Raw genomic sequence first — 17,745 nt, forward strand, 5'->3', positions numbered from 1 at the left:
CTAATTGTGCCAGTTAGAAGGTTAAATTCCCCTATGATCATATGGCAGCTGTTCATTAGAAGAATACAAGCTAGGTATTTGTCTTCCCCATTAAAAAAATCTTAATTACTAAATGATTTGCTTGAAATAGGTATTAACAATGGAGTCCTCTGATGTACTTAAATCAATCTTGAAATAAAACTCATTTTTAGGTTTATCTTTCCCTATAAGCCCATTGACCTTTTAAATTATCTATGCATATTAATATTAATCTGAGATAAAGTTTGAAATATGTACATTTGCAAGTAAGGATTTTTTTTCCTTGGGATAGTTCAAGACTTTTTTAAAAAAAATCAAACACCAGTAAAAATTTCAGTAGGTACAGGGTAAGGGAAGTAAAAGTGTTGGGAAATTAATTTTTGGAGGCCACTTGGTGGCAGAGCGTAAGAATCAGATGTGTAAAAAATGTAGCATCTATTTTGTGACCAGCAGAAAAAGTCTTTTAAAAAATCCATCCATTTCTGCTTTAACAGTATTGAGCTTTGCTGGTTCCGAGGCAGGTACCATGTTTACATCGTAAGTGCTTTCAATATGCTCCATGCTTTTTTGCTTGCTTGCTTGCTTGCTTGCTTGCTTGCTTGCTTGCTTGCTTGCTTGCTTGCTTGCTTGCTTTTTTGGTGTGAGGTGGCTGTTCTGGGTCCATCAGAATCAACAAAAGTTAACAAATACCAATTTGCAGTGGGTTCCACCCAGTGAATCCTGCACGCAATCCCTGGGAGATCCTAAAAGTGTTGGTAGGGAGGAAAAGCAAGTTGGGGTAGGACGAGAAATGTCCTGGTCAGTGAAAGGTCCTGTCAGGTAAGTGGTTAGAAAGCTGTTTTGCAGTCAATGTGTATGTCTAGTGGCATACTGAGATACTCTTCATTTTCTTTGATTTACCAGAGACAGTCCACACACCTTAAAGCTGCCAGGGTTGAAAAACACTGATCCAAACTATTCTTACCTACCTTCTTGCTTCTAGTGCTTGCTCAATGTGTGCTACTGCTGTACATGCGAAAACATTTATGCGCTTAAATTCTTCCACAACACGCAGGCAGGCTTCACACAACAGGCCAACACCAAACCCGGTTTAGCAAACTGCCAACTACCTGACATTGCAGTGCCCAGAGAACGCGACCCGATTAGAGCTTTATGCAACGTCCAGGTTGACGAAGGCTGCTTGGACGGGAGCCGGACCTTTTAGCATCGTCCAGCGCATCGTCTGAGTGCAGCCACCGACTCTCGTTTGCAAAATTTTTCTCTCAGGCCTGCTGAGTTCTGCAGTGCAAGCCTCCCCGCACAGGAGCTATTCCAGGAAATGGGGTGTGTGTGTGTGTGTCTGTGTGTCTGTGTGTCTGTGTGTGTGTGCGCGCGCTCCCCCAGATCCCTCCTCCTCCCTGGCTACCCTGGACTTTCTCCTCGGGGGAAGGTGGCTGCCTGGGGGCTTCTCCTGGACTCTGCCTTTCCTCACCCCAGGCACAAAAGGAACACCCCTTGGAGAGCCCGGGGGACAGGGTGCTGCGTGGGTGGAAAGAAGCTGGTGCCCAGCCAGACCGGCTGACGACGGACGTGGCAGAGGCCGAGGCATTTCACCTCAGAAAATGCACCGCGGGGTGAAATTAGGAGGTCTGCGAACCCAGAGAAAAAACAGCGTTACCTGAAAAAAAGCAAAAACAGGAAGCCAAGTAGTGGAGCGTGAATCTAGAGCTAATTTAAAGAACGAAAAAATACCTGTACCTGAGGGGGAAAAAACGTTTTATTTTGGTTTGAGTAGAGAAGCACCTACTCTTACAATCTAGGATGAGTCTGCTGGAGTTGGGTGGCTAATTAATTTGATTAAATAAATAAAAACAGTAACTGCTGTATCTTACTAGGAAGTGCAACGCGGGCAGCTACTAAATTTGAATGAGTAAATAAAAATAAATAAATAGTAACTATTGTATCTTACTAGGAAGTGCCATGCAGGCAGTAACTACATTTGAATAAATAAATGAATAAAAGTAAATAGCAGCTACTGTATCTTACTAGGAAGTGCCATGCAAGAGCTGAGCAAAGCCACAACAGGCAGCAAACATCAAAACCTCGGTCCATTTAAGGTGACGAATATGGCACATGGACCAGGATGCCACCAAGGTCACTTCTCCAGCTGAAGTTCTTTCTATGCTCCATCTATTTATACATCGGACGAAATACGCTGTTGGGTACCTGACGCTGGTATACTGCACACTTGCTGCCAGAATTCCTGGGCATTGAAAACAGCCTCCCGTGGCCCCTTTGCCCCTTGTGTGCAGGGCAGCACCCCTCATCATCTTAGTTTGAAATATAACCCCTTCTGAAATGGTCGGTGCTCAGGGCTTTGAGAGGGAATGCCAGGGAACTCTTTGAATGTGAGGCACCCATTGACCGGGCCTGTCAGACAGGTACCATTTCAAGTCCTGCATGGCATCACAGGGCTTCCCATTCGTTTGTTTTATCCTTTGAAAAATATTCATCCCTAAATTCTTACATTGACACACCACTCACTTTGTGGTTGAGAGCACCAATGCACCAGGAAAGAGTGCGCAGTGGAAAAGGATCACCGAAAGGCAGGAAATGGTGTTTTTTCCTACTAAGTGCCCATCCGCTATGGCCTTTATATACTAAAAGAATGTTGATTAAATTAAAATGTTAATTATACATTTTATACATTTCATTTGTTTGTCAGATTTACATCTCACCTTTTCATCAGGCAGTCAAGGCAGCATCTGCACTTCTCCCTCTTTTAATAAATATAACAAGGCTCATATAAATTCAAATGAAGCACAGAGATCACATTTATTAAACACTTTAACAATAACACTTAGGTCTTACCCTCCATCTAGGATGATAACTTACATTCCTCTGCTACAAATAATTACAAAATATATATATAAATAACGTGCATTGGAACAACTCTGGATAAAGATGACGGACCAAGGGAGATGGAGCCTCAAAGAAATCTTATATACCCAACACAGAAGTTACAAGTTAGTAAAAAGGACTAATAACGAAGGAAAATATATATTCTTATTTGTATGCCTCCTAGAGTTGCTATTGGGTTGGATGCCCTTAGAAATCCAAACTATAAATAAAATACAACTTTTAAAAACGTTATTGTCCACAGCTAATAAACAAAGGACACACACAAATGAGATAATGTAACTTCATACTTAATCATCATCATAATTTTAAAACAGGAAAGAAAACAGAAAATGTCATGGCAAATTATGCGACAAACAACAACTCCAAAAATGTTTAGTATTATGTTCTAAAGTCTCCTTCCTTGAGCCTTTGCAAAAAAAACAACCACCCACTAATTCAACACATATTAACAATCTACTGCTGCAAATTAGCTATGGATTTCTCCTTCCAGTTTGGATATGAAAATTCTTTTAACCTGCCCCAATGTCTGAAAAATTCAGCTTTTGATATCTTGGCAGATTCCTAATACTGGGGGTATTGACAAGAACATAGGCATCTTTATCACCCAGTGATTGATCTGAAATTATATTAAAAATCTTATTGATGAATCGACTTAAAAGTAATATTTGAGAAGCCTAATATACTGTACCCTCAAAACACAATGCTATTCTTAACTCTAATTATCTCATGATAAAAGCTTTTCAAGGGAATAGAGCTGAACCTTATTACCGCAAGTTACTATTTCCCATATATGTCTTCCAACAGCTAAGGGGAGGTATTGAAGCAGATCCCCATACAAATAGCAATCTCAATTTGTGCTAGTATTTCAACGGACTCCAATAATAACTCTCAAGATGAGTCCAAAGAGGAGCTGAATTAAATCCACCTTTCTCAAGAAGTAATTATGATTTGTGCATTGAAAGTCTCACAGGGTCGCTTAGCTAACTAAAGACAATATTCAACATTCTGGAAATTCATTTAAAGGAATGTGATGAAATAAATGAGGGAATGTCTCCCAAAATGTACATAAACATGTAAATCATTATGTTCATCTTACTCCAAATCTTCAAAGGAATTTTAGACCATCTGTCTAGATATTTATGTATTTTCTAGGGATTATATGCCATTGTAGTGTTGGACATGACTAAACGGGAACCTTTACTGTACCTCTATACCATCATATTGCCAAAAGGGCTCTGAGGATCTTACAATCGCATCTCTAGAAAGGAGGTTTTCAAAAAATCACTAGACAACAATAAGCCCAGCATCTGAGGAACGGCCAATCACCATATAAAAGCCTGTAACAGGAAGGCTCGCTACTCAACCATTCGGTTTCCAGGCAGTATCAAATTCTTACAGGAAGGTGAACAAAAGATTCAGAAAATGATCTAAAGCCCCAATCCATACGGCTTTCTAGATTAATAATGTGGCCTGGGGGTATCATGTCCGATTTATCTGATCAGGCTTGGGGATACAGGACTGGAATGGTAGCAGCTTTAACTTTGGGTATCAAAGCAGAGCACACTGGAAAATAATTTAGTCCAAAAGCATTCCTGCGTGCAGAGAAAAAGTTACGATCATGTCGGGATCAAATATCCACTAAGCGCAGATATGTTCTTGGCAAAATATTACAAACCCAAGCTCCTAATTTCAGCAGTGGAGAGTTAACTATCTCAAACAGGATCCAAAGTTGAATTCAAAGTGCCACCAATTATAAGGTTCACTGGCTTTGTTTGCAGGGGTTGGAAACGAGTATGTTCTCGAGCGACAAAATCTGTAGTTGAATTATATAACGTCCAGGGAGCTAGGGGTTCGTCCCCAAGCTGGCCATAAAAACTTATTACAGAACGGAAAGAATAATTCTGAAGGACACGGTCTCTTGGATAACTGAGGGCAGGAGGGCAGGGTGAGGAGGGTAAAAAGGAGCAACGGAATTGGAATGTTGTAGGTAGCGAGCGCAGGGTCCCAAGGGTAAGCGCTCTGCTGCAAAGAGAAGGGTTGCTGCCCATTGGCAGCCTGGCTGCTCCATTCGACACCAAGCGCAGCTTCTGATTAATCTCCAGAGCCAGTCCGACAAAGACTGCGTAGCAGAAGTCCAAGCATGTGCTGCGAAGGTCACAAGTCACTACTGACAGGGCTTCATGATCCGGGGAGGGGGGAAGCTGGGTAGCTACCCCTGGACGCAGCCTCCACCTGCTACACGGGAAGGAGGAGCACTCAGAACGGCCACCCACGTAATTCTTCTCTGCCCAGCGTTTCCATATAAGCGCAATATCCGTTCCCATCCTTTTAAGCCTCCCTGGGCTACGCAAAAGATGCCAACCCATTATCATTACGTTACAGAGGAGAATGCTATGAGACATTAATAATATTAAAGACAACGAGCAAGAACAAAAGGCATCGCTGTATCCATCCACAACGTATCTGGATTGTAACAAACGAGTCAGTTCTGAGGGGAAAATCTGTGTCGAATCTAAGCTTTTCCCACGGCTGGTGCGTTTATACAATTTCCCCACTGTGGACTCTTTAACGAGAAGCAATTGCGATGGCAAAAGACCCTTTCCACGCTTCGTCCATTTATCGTGTCCTCTGCGTGGGAGGGATGGCTGCTCTTTCCACTGAAGGCCTCTCCACCCACCACATGCTTCCATCCCTGTATGCAGCCTTAATGGGACTTGGCATCCAACGGTTCTACTGAAGCTCTTCGGACATTCCGTGTCTTTAAATGCCTTCTCCCCGCTGTTTCTCCTTAGCACTACTAAGGGACCCACGTTAACAGCAGCTCTTTCGCTATGCCATGCAGTTGTACGATTTTTTTTGCTATGTGAACTGGATTAGGGTAAGAAAGACTAGAACTTTACTTAAAGCTCTTTCCATAGTCCATGCCTTGATACGCTTTCTTTCCTAGATGGATCATTTTATGGGAACTTCAGAGACGTGTTTTCTTAGATTCCAGTTTCACCGTCCAGGAATTTGTAATGTTTCTCCCCTGTGTGGATCCTTTTATGGGAAATAAAAGTAGTGGTCTTCCTAAAGCTCTTCCCACACTCCGTGCATTTGTACGGTTTCTCTCCTGTGTGGATCCTTCTGTGTTTAGAGAGGCCAGTGCTCTTGCTAAAATGCATCTTCATCCATTTATAAATTTTCTCCCTTGTGTGGGTCCTCTTATGGGAAGCACGGTTACTGCTGGTATTGAAGCTCTTCCCACACTCCATGCATTTGTACGGCTTCTCCCCCGTGTGGATCCTTTTATGGGAAATGAGGTCACTGCTCTGACTAAAGCTCTTTCCACATTCCCTGCATTTATATGGCTTTTCTCCCGTGTGGATCCTTTTATGCGAAGAAAAGTTACTGCTCTTCCTGAAGCTCTTTCCACAATCCATGCATTTATAGGGTTTCTCCCCGGAGTGGCTCCTTTTATGCGACGTAAGGCTACTGCTGTTGCTGAAGCTCTTTCCACACTCTGTGCATTGATAGGGTTTCTCTCCTGTGTGGATCCTTTTATGGGACGTCAGGTAACTGCTTGTGCTGAAGCTCTTTCCACACTCGAGGCATTTATATGGTTTTTCCCCCGAGTGGCTCCTTTTATGGGATGTTAGGCTGCTGCTCGTACTGAAGCTCTTTCCACACTCGAGGCATTTATATGGTTTTTCCCCCGAGTGGCTCCTTTTATGGGACGTTAGGCTGCTGCTCGTACTGAAGCTCTTTCCACACTCCAGGCACTTATACGGTTTCTCTCCTGAGTGGCTCCTTTTATGAGCAGTGAGGTTACTGCTACTACTGAAGCTCTTTCCACACTCCAAGCATTGATAGGGTTTCTCTCCAGTGTGGATCCTTTTATGGCAAGTAAGGGAACTGCTGTTGCTGAAATGCTTTCCACATTCCATGCATTTATACGGTTTTTCTCCCATGCTGACTCTTTCACGCAGAGACAAAGCAAAAGTACGATTGCAACTTTTTCTATCCTCTTTTAACTGATACTTCCCTTCTTTGGTTAGGGTTCTGCAAGTTTTATTTAAATCTGGTATATCCTGGAATATTTCTCCACCTTTCCCTAAACACTTTCCCTTACTTTTAAGGTGGTGGTTTGGTTGGACAAACAAATCTTGAATTGGAGGCCACTGAAAAGAAGGACCTCGTTTCCTTCCATTTTTTGAGTGACTTTCCTCTTGCATTTTTGGTTCCATTTCTTTTCCCTCTTCAAGCTTTAAAGTTTGGACGGTCTCCTTGCAATTTTCATTCTCTTGCCCTTTACCTCCTTGAGGAAAAAAAGAAAGAATGACAGCTGTAATAAAGCTAGGGAAAAGAAATAACGAACAAACTATAGAAAGTGATCGTGAATTTCCTGCTGGACGTTTAGCAATGACTATTTCTAAACCCTGGTCTAAACATAATAGCTTGACCTAGACTTGGCTATTACTAGGTTTCACGGTATTGAAATAGACAGTTAGTATTATACCAGCGGGTAAAAACCTCTGCTTATCTTCGTGATTTCTTCTTAAAGAAAATTCCACTGTTGCTATGTTTGTTTAGAGAGCCAGTCTGGTGTAGTGCTTAAAGCACTCGCCTAGAAACCAGGAGACCGTGAGTTCTAGCCCCCCTTTAGGCACAAAGCCAGCTGGGTGACCTTGGGCCAGTCACTTTCTCTAAACCCTAGGAAAGAGGAAATGGCAAACCACTTCCGAAAATTTTGCCAAGAAAACTGCAGGGACTTGTCCAGGCAGTCTCCAAGAATTGGACATGTCTGAATGGATTTTTAAAAAAAATCTATGTTTAAAAAGGAGAAAAAAGAAAGTCATAGCTTAGGTTTACCAGGACCAGTTTATAAGCTCAACAAAGTACACAAACAGCAGGTTCATACAAGGCAGTGTTTGAGGACCGAGCAAGGGTTCCTTACCCAGAGAGGCCACATTCCGAGAATTCTCCAGCATGACGTCCTCATGGAGGGCTTTTTGATGGGCATCCAGCTGAGACCACTCCTCTTCAGAGAAATACACAGCCACCTCCTTGAAGGACACAACACTCTGAAGAAGGAAAGAGTTTCCCATGAACATACAGCCCCAGGAAGAATTTGTAAGTTTTCTCTCTTGGTTTACAAATCACCAAAGAAGAAAATTGAAATGGGCTTATATGCATTTTCTAGCAGATACAAAATTTCATGCAAGGAAACAGACCGAGCTGCCAGCCTTTCTCTGAAGGCACAGTCGGGGCACGTTTATACTCTTGACTGAATTTTGCAGAACTTCCAGTGCCATTCAGGGAAAGAAACTCTAGTTTTCTTCTTATCAGTTGAGAGATGGGCCTCAAACACAGCTATCAGTGGCACCAATCCTGCCTGACAGTTGTACAAGGAAGTCCTGGGGAGTTGCTTTGTGACATAACAGCAGATGCCCTGTGATGTCTCCTCATGGATAACACTTGCATGGCCAGCCAGAGCCTACAGCCAGCAATACTAGCCCAAAGCCAATCATACCACAGGAGACATCTGCACCAGTGGCTCCCGAGCTAAAGGAAGAAAGAGGCAGTTGCACTCAACTTAGTGAGGAAAAAAAGAAGGCTGGGATATGGAAGCAGTAGGGTCAAGAAGATGTGTGGCAAGAGAGGCCTTGAAAGTCCAGAAGAACTTGGGAAGCAGGTTAAGGGAGCCAGGAAGTCTGGCCGTGGGAGCAACCAGTATCGTCTGCTGTGAGACCAGCAGGTGCAGGGAAACGGTTATATCAGAGCAGTTCAAAGCCGAAACCAAGCCAGAACGGGCCAAAGGAAAGGCTGAGCCAAATGCATCCAGTGCCCAAGTGGGCAAGAAAGGAAAAGTCACATGAGCCAAGGGGCCAAAGTCACAACTACCAGGTGTGACCCTGGGAGCGAGGTCAAGCCACTCCATCAGCAGTTTCAGCACCACAATGCTCAAATACAGCTGAGTCAAATGACAGCAGAGACCAGTTTGAAAAGTGAGTTAGCCGAGAGAAGTAGGGCTGGTGGTATGTAGGACTGGCATCAGGATAAAGAGAATTAACACAGAACTGAAGGTAGCACAGACAGTAAAGAAAAAAAGTAGAGTTAAGACGCAGGAAGAACAGTAAAGTCAGAATAGGAATAAATGAAGAAAATAGCATAGAGATTAAGATTATAGACGATTAAAACAGCCTAGAAAAATAGTAGATATAGGATAGAGACACTGATTGTAGTTTAGAAAGCACTAAGTAGTCTTCCTTTTATCGTGAAAAAATAAGGTAGTTTTTAATAAAACTCTTCTGGAGCAGGGTTTCCCAACCAGGCTTCCGTCACTAGGGGTTCCTTGGAAGATCATGATTTATTTAAAAAATTCTTTCAGATTTGGGCAACTTCACATTAAAAAGGTGCTGTAAGTTTCATTCTTTGTTTTTAGTTTCAGAACACTGTTAATGCATATATACAGGCCTACCCATGAAACGAATATAATAATCTTGTAACTTCTGGCCTATCTTTGAGACTGAATGTTCAGGGGTTCCCCAAGCCTGAAAAATATTTCAAGGGTTCCTCTGGGATCAAAAAGTTGAGAAAGGCCGTTCTAGAGGAATAGATTAGTGTGTATCCTGCTTAAGATCTGTACCATCCTGAATCAGTGACAGCCTGCCGCATCATCTCTGATGTTTCCCCCATACCTGAGCTGAAAATTCAGATGCTGTTTCGAATCCACCAGAAAGAGGAGATGATCCTAAAAATGCCAGCGACATAGTTCTATTCCCTATGAAAGGAAAAAAAAGTGATGGAAGCAGACTTTTTAGAGGTATAGTTAATACAAGTTAGGGAGAAATTATAAACAAGAGGCCTAGAAGAATGAGAGCGTGCTGGAATCTCTCCGGCAACTTCATACCCCTTAAAGGACCCTCCCTTACCTTTTGCAGTGTCCTGACATAGATCTTTTTTAGAGACCCCTCCGAAAAGCAGCTCCTGAGAATGATCTGACAAATTCCTGCTTCCCCTGTGATGTTTAATGACCTCCTCTACAAAGGGTGCCTGGATCTGAAATAAAAGGAAGAAAAGGAAAGGAAATTAAGGGATTCTTGCTCTCGGATCACAACATTGCAGCTTCCTATGGAGATGGAAGGAGTAATGGAACATTTGCCCCACGCACATCCCCTGGAATGAGAACAGAACGATTTATCTAAAGAGTTAAACATCTTCTTTATTAATCCCAGGAAAGTATGTTGGGGAGTTATGTAATAATTCAGATCCACTGTTTATAACATTAAGACTCATTCGGAATTCCCAAAATGAAGTTCTCTCACCTGCAACTCTCCCTGCTCCTTCTGCTCCTCGGCCTGGCTCAGCAGGAAGCCCTCGGCCAGGGCCACCGCCTGGGAGCTGGTCTCCGCTCCACACTCCCGCACCCAGCGCTCCATGTCTGCAGGCACGATGGCCAGGAACTGCTCCAGGACCACCAAATCCAGCATTTGAGCTTTTGTGTGTTTTCCTGGTTGCAGCCACTGATGGCAAAGGTGGTAAAGGTGGCTGCAAATCTCTCGGGGCCCCTTGGCCTCCTGGTAGTGGATGCTCCTGAAGAGTCTGGGCTGGACCTCTGAACAGATGGTTTTCTCCTCCAGGGTCTTCTTCTGCCCAGTTCCTGCCCAGGTTACCATACAGCTCCCTTTCCCAGATCCCCTGCCCGCTGGGTATTGTGCCTCCATTTCTTCTCCGATCTCCAACATAGCTCCAAACAGGGCCAACAGATGTTCGGGAACCCCAAAGATCTTTTCATTCATACAACCTGAAAAGAGGCTCCGGAGATGTTCTTCAAGGCCATTCAGCCCTCTTTGATTAGGAGGTCTTTTGGTCTCCAGACAAGGAGGCACAAGAGGCTTTCAGCTTCTAGATCTGGAAAAAAGTTCCAGAGTTACAAAAACCTGCTGGGGTTGGTGTCGAACAATTTAAGGCCAAAAGAGATTTGGTTGCGAATTATCCTAGGCAGACAAGCAGGCCTGTGGCTGGATGGCGGAGACCTTCATGCTCTGCTTCTATTAAGAACACAATTCACTATGTATGGGGGGGGGTGCATTTCTAATACATACCCATACAAGAAACCAGGTCATAGCTTGACACGTCTTCGTTCACAAAGCCTCTTAAGCCACAGCCTGCTGGAAGACAGGTGACCGGACTCCTCCGTAGTCAAATCCAGCCTTGTGTGAAGGCACCCCCAAAAGCCCACTGGCTTCTCCATTCCTGAAAATCTTCTTCTCTGCTTGAGTTTTGCAATGTAAGTACCCCCCTCTCCCCATCCCGGCCTCTTTCCACGTGGCAACACGGCTGGTTTTGTTTCACCCCTGGTTTGGCACGTGCATGGACAGGGGAACGTAGGAACCTGCGCTCCCCGCTTCCCAGGACTGCAAAGACTGCACGTAAAGCACGTAGACTGCTCCTTCCCCTTCGCAACCCGAGGCCCCTCGGCTTCCTAGGGGAAAAGCTCTACACTCACCCGGGAGTCACGTCTGAATGTCTCTGCCCGCAAGACTCTCCTGCAGCCTCTTTGCCTTCTGGGCAAGGCGAGAGAGTGCAGAGTCCTAGAGCGGCCAGACTCTCGCCCTGGGGTCACTCACTTCCTCCGAAACATCTCTGGATGCCGCAAGGGACCTGTCCCGGCGAAAGGGTCCGCGCATGCTCAGCTCTTTTCTGAAGCTGGCGATTGCCAATCCTGCTGTTGGCAGAGGGAGCCCCCTGGTGGGCTCTCTGGGCAACGCAAAGGGCCTCTGCAATAGGAGAGCTCATATTCCGGTGTGGGGGGCAGGATGATGGGGTTGGGTGGAAAGCACACTGCGGGATTGAGAATAAACATTTTAAAAACCCAGCCAAGCCTTCTGGTCTTCTTCATATAAAGATATAAACCCACAACCCCCTAAGGGCTGTTTTCAGGGCACTGGACCCCCCTGCCACTGAATCCCAGCTGAGGATGGACAGGCAGAGAAGGCTGGATGGAAAACCTTGGATCAAAAAATCTCTCTAGCAAAATGCACTGTAGCTAAATATTTTATTTACTTATATATATAGTTCACTTCCATGAACTTTGACTCCAAAGTGATTCTGGGCGGCTCTCCTTACCCTAAGAATAAAAGCAATGCAATAGTAACAGACATGCGGCAAATACCCAGCAACAACAAAAAGAACAAGACTGAGGACCTGTCAAACCCATAAATATCCTGCCAGTGTGTAACATTCCTGAAAGGGGGCACCAAGCTCCCCAGGAGAACAGCAAAACGTTTAGGGCCCTCCGGAATGCAAACGGGGCGGGAGCCATCCTGGTCCTGGGGAACGTCGCTCCAGAGGGCAGGCGCTGCGTGCAACAGGGAAGCCACGGTTCTGGGGCCCCAGCAGACGGCATTGCTGGTCTGAAGGAACCGGGAGCGTGCCAACATAAACTAGAAAACCAGGTAAAACATTCACAAGTAATACAATTATAAAACAGTAAAGCAATACCACCCAAACAGAACATTGTAATAAAAATTATAAAATAAAGATGGCTTGATAAAATGAGAAGAAGGCTCTCTGGAACAAGTCTGTCTTTTAAAAGCTTCCAAAAAGTTAAAAGGGAGAGGACTAGCCTGGTCTCAATCAGTGTCCTGACTCCCAGGAAACACTCTGAGACAGGGAACTGTTCTCTAATGTTTTATTGCTAATACATAACAGTAATCCTAACAAACTGAACAAGCGTGGGAAAAACCCAGCCATATAAACCCCACAGGTTAAGGCGGTCCCAATCTGTGCCTCTTGGAATGGCTCACCAATTCCTCAGTGCTACGCATGCGCTTAACAGTCTGGAAAGGAGCCCCCTGCTCGCCATCCTTACTCATGACAATCAGGAGGCTATTTCACAGGGTTGGCACCAACATGGAAAAACAGTGCCTTCCCGCTTCAGGTCCCCACAGCTCCTGAAAATGTGGGCTAATTAGCAGATTCTCTGTGCAATTGACTTGGTGGTGTACAGTCCTGCAGATATCCAGCGACCAAGCTATAAAGGGCTTTGTAGGTTAAAACCAGCACCTTAGATTGCACCCAGTAACCAATCAGTAACAGATGCAGGATCCGCAAATCCAGTGGATGTTATATGCTCCTAATGACGGGAGCTGGAAAATTCACAGGCTACTGCATTGTGAACCAAGTTCAGCGTAGTTTTTCAGGACCACCCTGTTACTGTAGTCTAGCCAGGTAGTGATAAGGGCAGGAGTTAGTGTAGCTTTTAATGGCCTCTTTTAATTGCTGATTTTAAATTAATTTCAATTTAATAATTTTGATTGCCTAATCCAGCATCCTTCAGCAAAGGATCGTTACCTTGTCGTGGTGCTGGAGCTTGAGCACCTCAATGATGCCATGAGCTAAACCGTGAAGGGCCACCCAAGACGGGAAGGTCATGACAGAGAGGTCAGACTAAATGCGATCCCTGGGGAAGGTAATGGCAACCCACCTCAGTATTCTTGCCGTGAAAACTAAATGGATCAGTACAACCAGAGATATGTCGGTATACCATCGGAAGATGAGACCCCCAGGTCGGAAGATGGTCAAAATGCTACTGGGGAGGAACAGAGGATGAGCTCAACTAGCCCCAGACGTGATGACGCAGCTAGCTCAAAGCCGAAAGGACGGCTAGCGGCCGACGGTGCTGGTGGTGAACAGCGAATCCGATGTTCTAAGGAACAACACACCATCGGAACCTGGAATGTAAGATCTATGAGCCAGGGCAAATTGGATGTGGTTATTGGTGAGATGTCAAGATTAAAGATAGACATTCTGGGCGTCAGTGAACTGAAATGGACTGGAATGGGCCACTTCACATCAAATGACCACCAGATCTACTACTGCGGACAAGAGGACCACAGAAGAAATGGAGTAGCCTTCATAATTAATAGTAAAGTGGCTAAAGCAGTGCTTGGATACAACCCAAAAAACGACAGAATGATCTCAATTCGAATTCAGGGCAAGCCATCTAACATCACAGTGATCCAAATATACGCCCCAACCACAAATGCTGAAGAAGCTGAAGTAGAGCAGTTCTATGAGGATCTGCAGCACCTACTGGACAATACGCCTAAAAGAGATGTTATTTTCATCACAGGAGACTGGAATGCTAAGGTAGGCAGTCAAATGACACCTCGAATTACAGGTAAGTATGGCCTGGGAGAACAAAACGAAGCAGGACATAGGCTGATAGAATTTTGCCAAGACAATTCACTCTGCATAACAAACACTCTCTTCCAACAACCTAAGAGACGGCTTTATACATGGACTTCACCAGATGGACAACACCGAAATCAGATTGATTACATCCTTTGCAGCCAAAGGTGGCGGACATCTGTACAGTCGGTAAAAACAAGGCCTGGAGCTGACTGTAGTTCAGATCACGAACTTCTTCTTGCACAATTTAGGATCAGACTAAAGAGATTAGGGAAGACCCACAGATCAGCTAGATATGAGCTCACTAATATTCCTAAAGAATATGCAGTGGAGGTGAAGAATAGATTTAAGGGACTGGACTTAGTAGATAGGGTCCCGGAAGAACTCTGGACAGAAATTGGCAGCATTGTTCAGGAGGCGGCAACAAAATACATCCCAAAGAAAGAGAAAACCAAGAAGGCAAAATGGCTGTCTGCTGAGACACTAGAAGTAGCCCAAGAAAGAAGGAAAGCAAAAGGCAACAGTGATAGGGGGAGATATGCCCAATTAAATGCAAAATTCCAGAGGTTAGCCAGAAGAGATAAGGAATTATTTTTAAACAAGCAATGCGCGGAAGTGGAAGAAGACAATAGAATAGGAAGGACAAGAGACCTCTTCCAGAAAATTAGAAACATTGGAGGTAAATTCCAGGCAAAAATGGGTATGATCAAAAACAAAGATGGCAAGGACCTAACAGAAGAAGAAGAGATCAAGAAAAGGTGGCAAGAATATACAGAAAACCTGTATAGGAAAGATAACAATATCGGGGATAGCTTTGACGGTGTGGTCGGTGAGCTAGAGCCAGACATCCTGAAGAGTGAGGTTGAGTGGGCCTTAAGAAGCATTGCTAATAACAAGGCAACAGGAGACGACGGCATCCCAGCTGAACTGTTCAAAATCTTGCAAGATGATGCTGTCAAGGTAATGCATGCTATATGCCAGCAAATTTGGAAAACACAAGAATGGCCATCAGACTGGAAAAAATCAACTTATATCCCCATACCAAAAAAGGGAAACACTAAAGAATGTTCAAACTATCGAACAGTGGCACTCATTTCACATGCCAGTAAGGTAATGCTCAAGATCCTGCAAGGTAGACTTCAGCAGTTCATGGAGCGAGAATTGCCAGATGTACAAGCTGGGTTTAGAAAAGGCAGAGGAACTAGAGATCAAATTGCCAATATCCGCTGGATAATGGAAAAAGCCAGGGAGTTTCAGAAAAACATCTATTTCTGTTTTATTGACTATTCTAAAGCCTTTGACTGTGTGGACCATAACAAATTGTGGCAAGTTCTTAGTGGTATGGGGATACCAAGTCATCTTGTATGCCTCCTGAAGAATCTGTATAACGACCAAGTAGCAACAGTAAGAACAGACCACGGAACAACAGACTGGTTTAAGATTGGGAAAGGAGTACGGCAGGGCTGTATACTCTCACCCTACCTATTCAACTTGTATGCAGAACACATCATGCGACAAGCTGGCCTTGAGGAATCCAAGGCTGGAGTTAAAATCTCTGGAAGAAACATTAACAATCTCAGATATGCAGATGATACCACTTTGATGGCTGAAAGTGAAGAGGAACTGAGGAGCCTTATGATGAAGGTGAAAGAAGAAAGTGCAAAAGCTGGTTTGCAGCTAAACCTAAAAAAAACCAAGATTATGGCAACCAGCTTGATTGATAACTGGCAAACAGAGGGAGAAAATGTAGAAGCAGTGAAAGACTTTGTATTCCTAGGTGCAAAGATTACTGCAGATGCTGACTGCAGTCAGGAAATCAGAAGACGCTTAATCCTTGGAAGAAGAGCAATGACAAATCTCGATAAAATAGTTAAGAGCAGAGACATCACACTGACAACAAAGGCCCGCATAGTTAAAGCAATGGTGTTCCCTGTAGTAACATATGGCTGCGAGAGCTGGACCATAAGGAAGGCTGAGCGAAGGAAGATCGATGCTTTTGAACTGTGGTGTTGGAGGAAAATCCTGAGAGTGCCTTGGACTGCAAGAAGATCCAACCAGTCCATCCTCCAGGAAATCAAGCCAGACTGCTCACTTGAGGGAATGATATTAAAGGCAAAACTGAAATACTTTGGCCACATAATGAGAAGACAGGACACCCTGGAGAAGATGCTGATGCTAGGGAGAGTGGAAGGCAAAAGGAAGAGGGGCCGACCAAGGGCAAGATGGATGGATGATATTCTAGAGGTGACGGACTCGTCCCTGGGGGAGCTGGGGGTGTTGACGACCGACAGGAAGCTCTGGCGTGGGCTGGTCCATGAAGTCACGAAGAGTCGGAAGCGACTAAACGAATAAACAACAACAACAAATCCAGCATCACCAAGCATAGGCATCTGTTCCTAACTATGACAATAGATGTGTCCTTCCTATGTGGTTGTTGAGAAAAGAGACTCAGGCATGTACTTCACATGGGTTTTCTGCAATTCTCAATTCAAATTCAATTTAACAGGAGCTTAAGTAGAAAACCTTGATTCTGTTGGATCCTGTTCAGACAAATATGGTTCTTTGCCTTCCTCCTCGGTCCCTCCTTCGCCCCCACAGGTGGAGGGAGACTGTTTCTCTCTCTCTCGCTCTCTGCTGTGTTCACTCGCACCCCAATGAACTTGGCCCCGAGTTGAGGTTGGGGAATTCCTCAGAGCCTTTGGCTGTAAGTGGCACCTGGGAAGCCATGTGAGATGGGCTCTCATACTGTGCTAAATCCCAAATTAGCACACCCCATTTGGGCTTCCCATCTTGTGTGAACCCAGCTCTCTTGGGCAGATCGTAAATCTGGGTTCACTCAACACATTAACCCAGACACAAGCAAGCCGTCTTGCAGCTCATCAAGGAAGGGCTGGGTGCAAATTCCTCCCCTTCCCTTTCCAGGATCCTCATGAGAATGTGTCACTATTGCTCCATATCTTTTTCTTCTTTAAACACTGAATTTAAATTGCATCATGACATCTCCATCTCCCCCACTGGATCCTCATAGCCACGCAGTGCTTGTGGCAAGATTGTAGGGATATAGATACCACCATCTGCTAGTTTCACTCCGTGCTACAGGGAAAGTGTAACATGGTCATCAAAGGAATTATGGAACCTCCTCCTCCTCCTCCTTTCAAGAGATCTGTCCAAACAGTGCTGTGTTCAGGAGACAAGTGTTTGTTTATTTTTACTTATTATTCAAATGTTGTTACTGCCCGTCTCCCCCAAAAGAGGGACTCTGGGAGGTTTACAATAAAATTAATACTATAATAATAAACAATTAAAATCGTATAAAAATAACAAGTTACAGATATAAAATACAATCTAAATAAATATAAAATCCAAGAGGCTCTAAAGATTCTAATCTGGTGGGAGGGGCTCTAAGGCGCAAGCCACCCCCACGAATGGCTGCCCACCTTCCCGCCCCAAGCAAGACGGCAGAACCAGGTCTTCAGGGCCTTCCGGAAGGTCAGGAGCGAAGGGGACTGCCTCACCTCCGGGGGCAAGATGTTCCAAAGGCTGGGGGCCACTGCAGAGAAGGCCCGCCTCCTGGACCCCGTCAGTTGGAATTCTCTTACATACGGAGTCCGCAACATGCCTTCTCTGGATGATCGGGTGGGGCAGGTT

At 44.6% G+C, this 17,745-nt stretch overlaps 2 protein-coding genes across 3 annotated transcripts in view; one reads left to right on the plus strand and one right to left on the minus strand.

Moving 5' to 3' along the window:
* LOC134491913 (zinc finger protein 595-like) overlaps positions 1–17,745 on the plus strand; it is a 610,720-nt gene that overhangs the window by 476,221 nt on the left and 116,754 nt on the right. The window lies entirely within an intron of this gene.
* Positions 5,808–9,957, minus strand: LOC134491970 (zinc finger protein 501-like). The gene is made up of 4 exons (XM_063296075.1): positions 9,834–9,957; positions 9,600–9,682; positions 7,856–7,982; positions 5,808–7,216 (listed from the first exon to the last, which is right to left on the minus strand). Exons 2-4 carry the CDS (start codon positions 9,669–9,671, stop codon positions 5,904–5,906), a joined length of 1,512 nt encoding a protein of 503 aa, XP_063152145.1. The 5' UTR covers positions 9,672–9,682; positions 9,834–9,957; the 3' UTR covers positions 5,808–5,903.

The sequence above is a fragment of the Candoia aspera genome, chromosome 2, assembly GCF_035149785.1.
Source record: "Candoia aspera isolate rCanAsp1 chromosome 2, rCanAsp1.hap2, whole genome shotgun sequence".
Classification (NCBI taxonomy): domain Eukaryota; kingdom Metazoa; phylum Chordata; class Lepidosauria; order Squamata; family Boidae; genus Candoia; species Candoia aspera.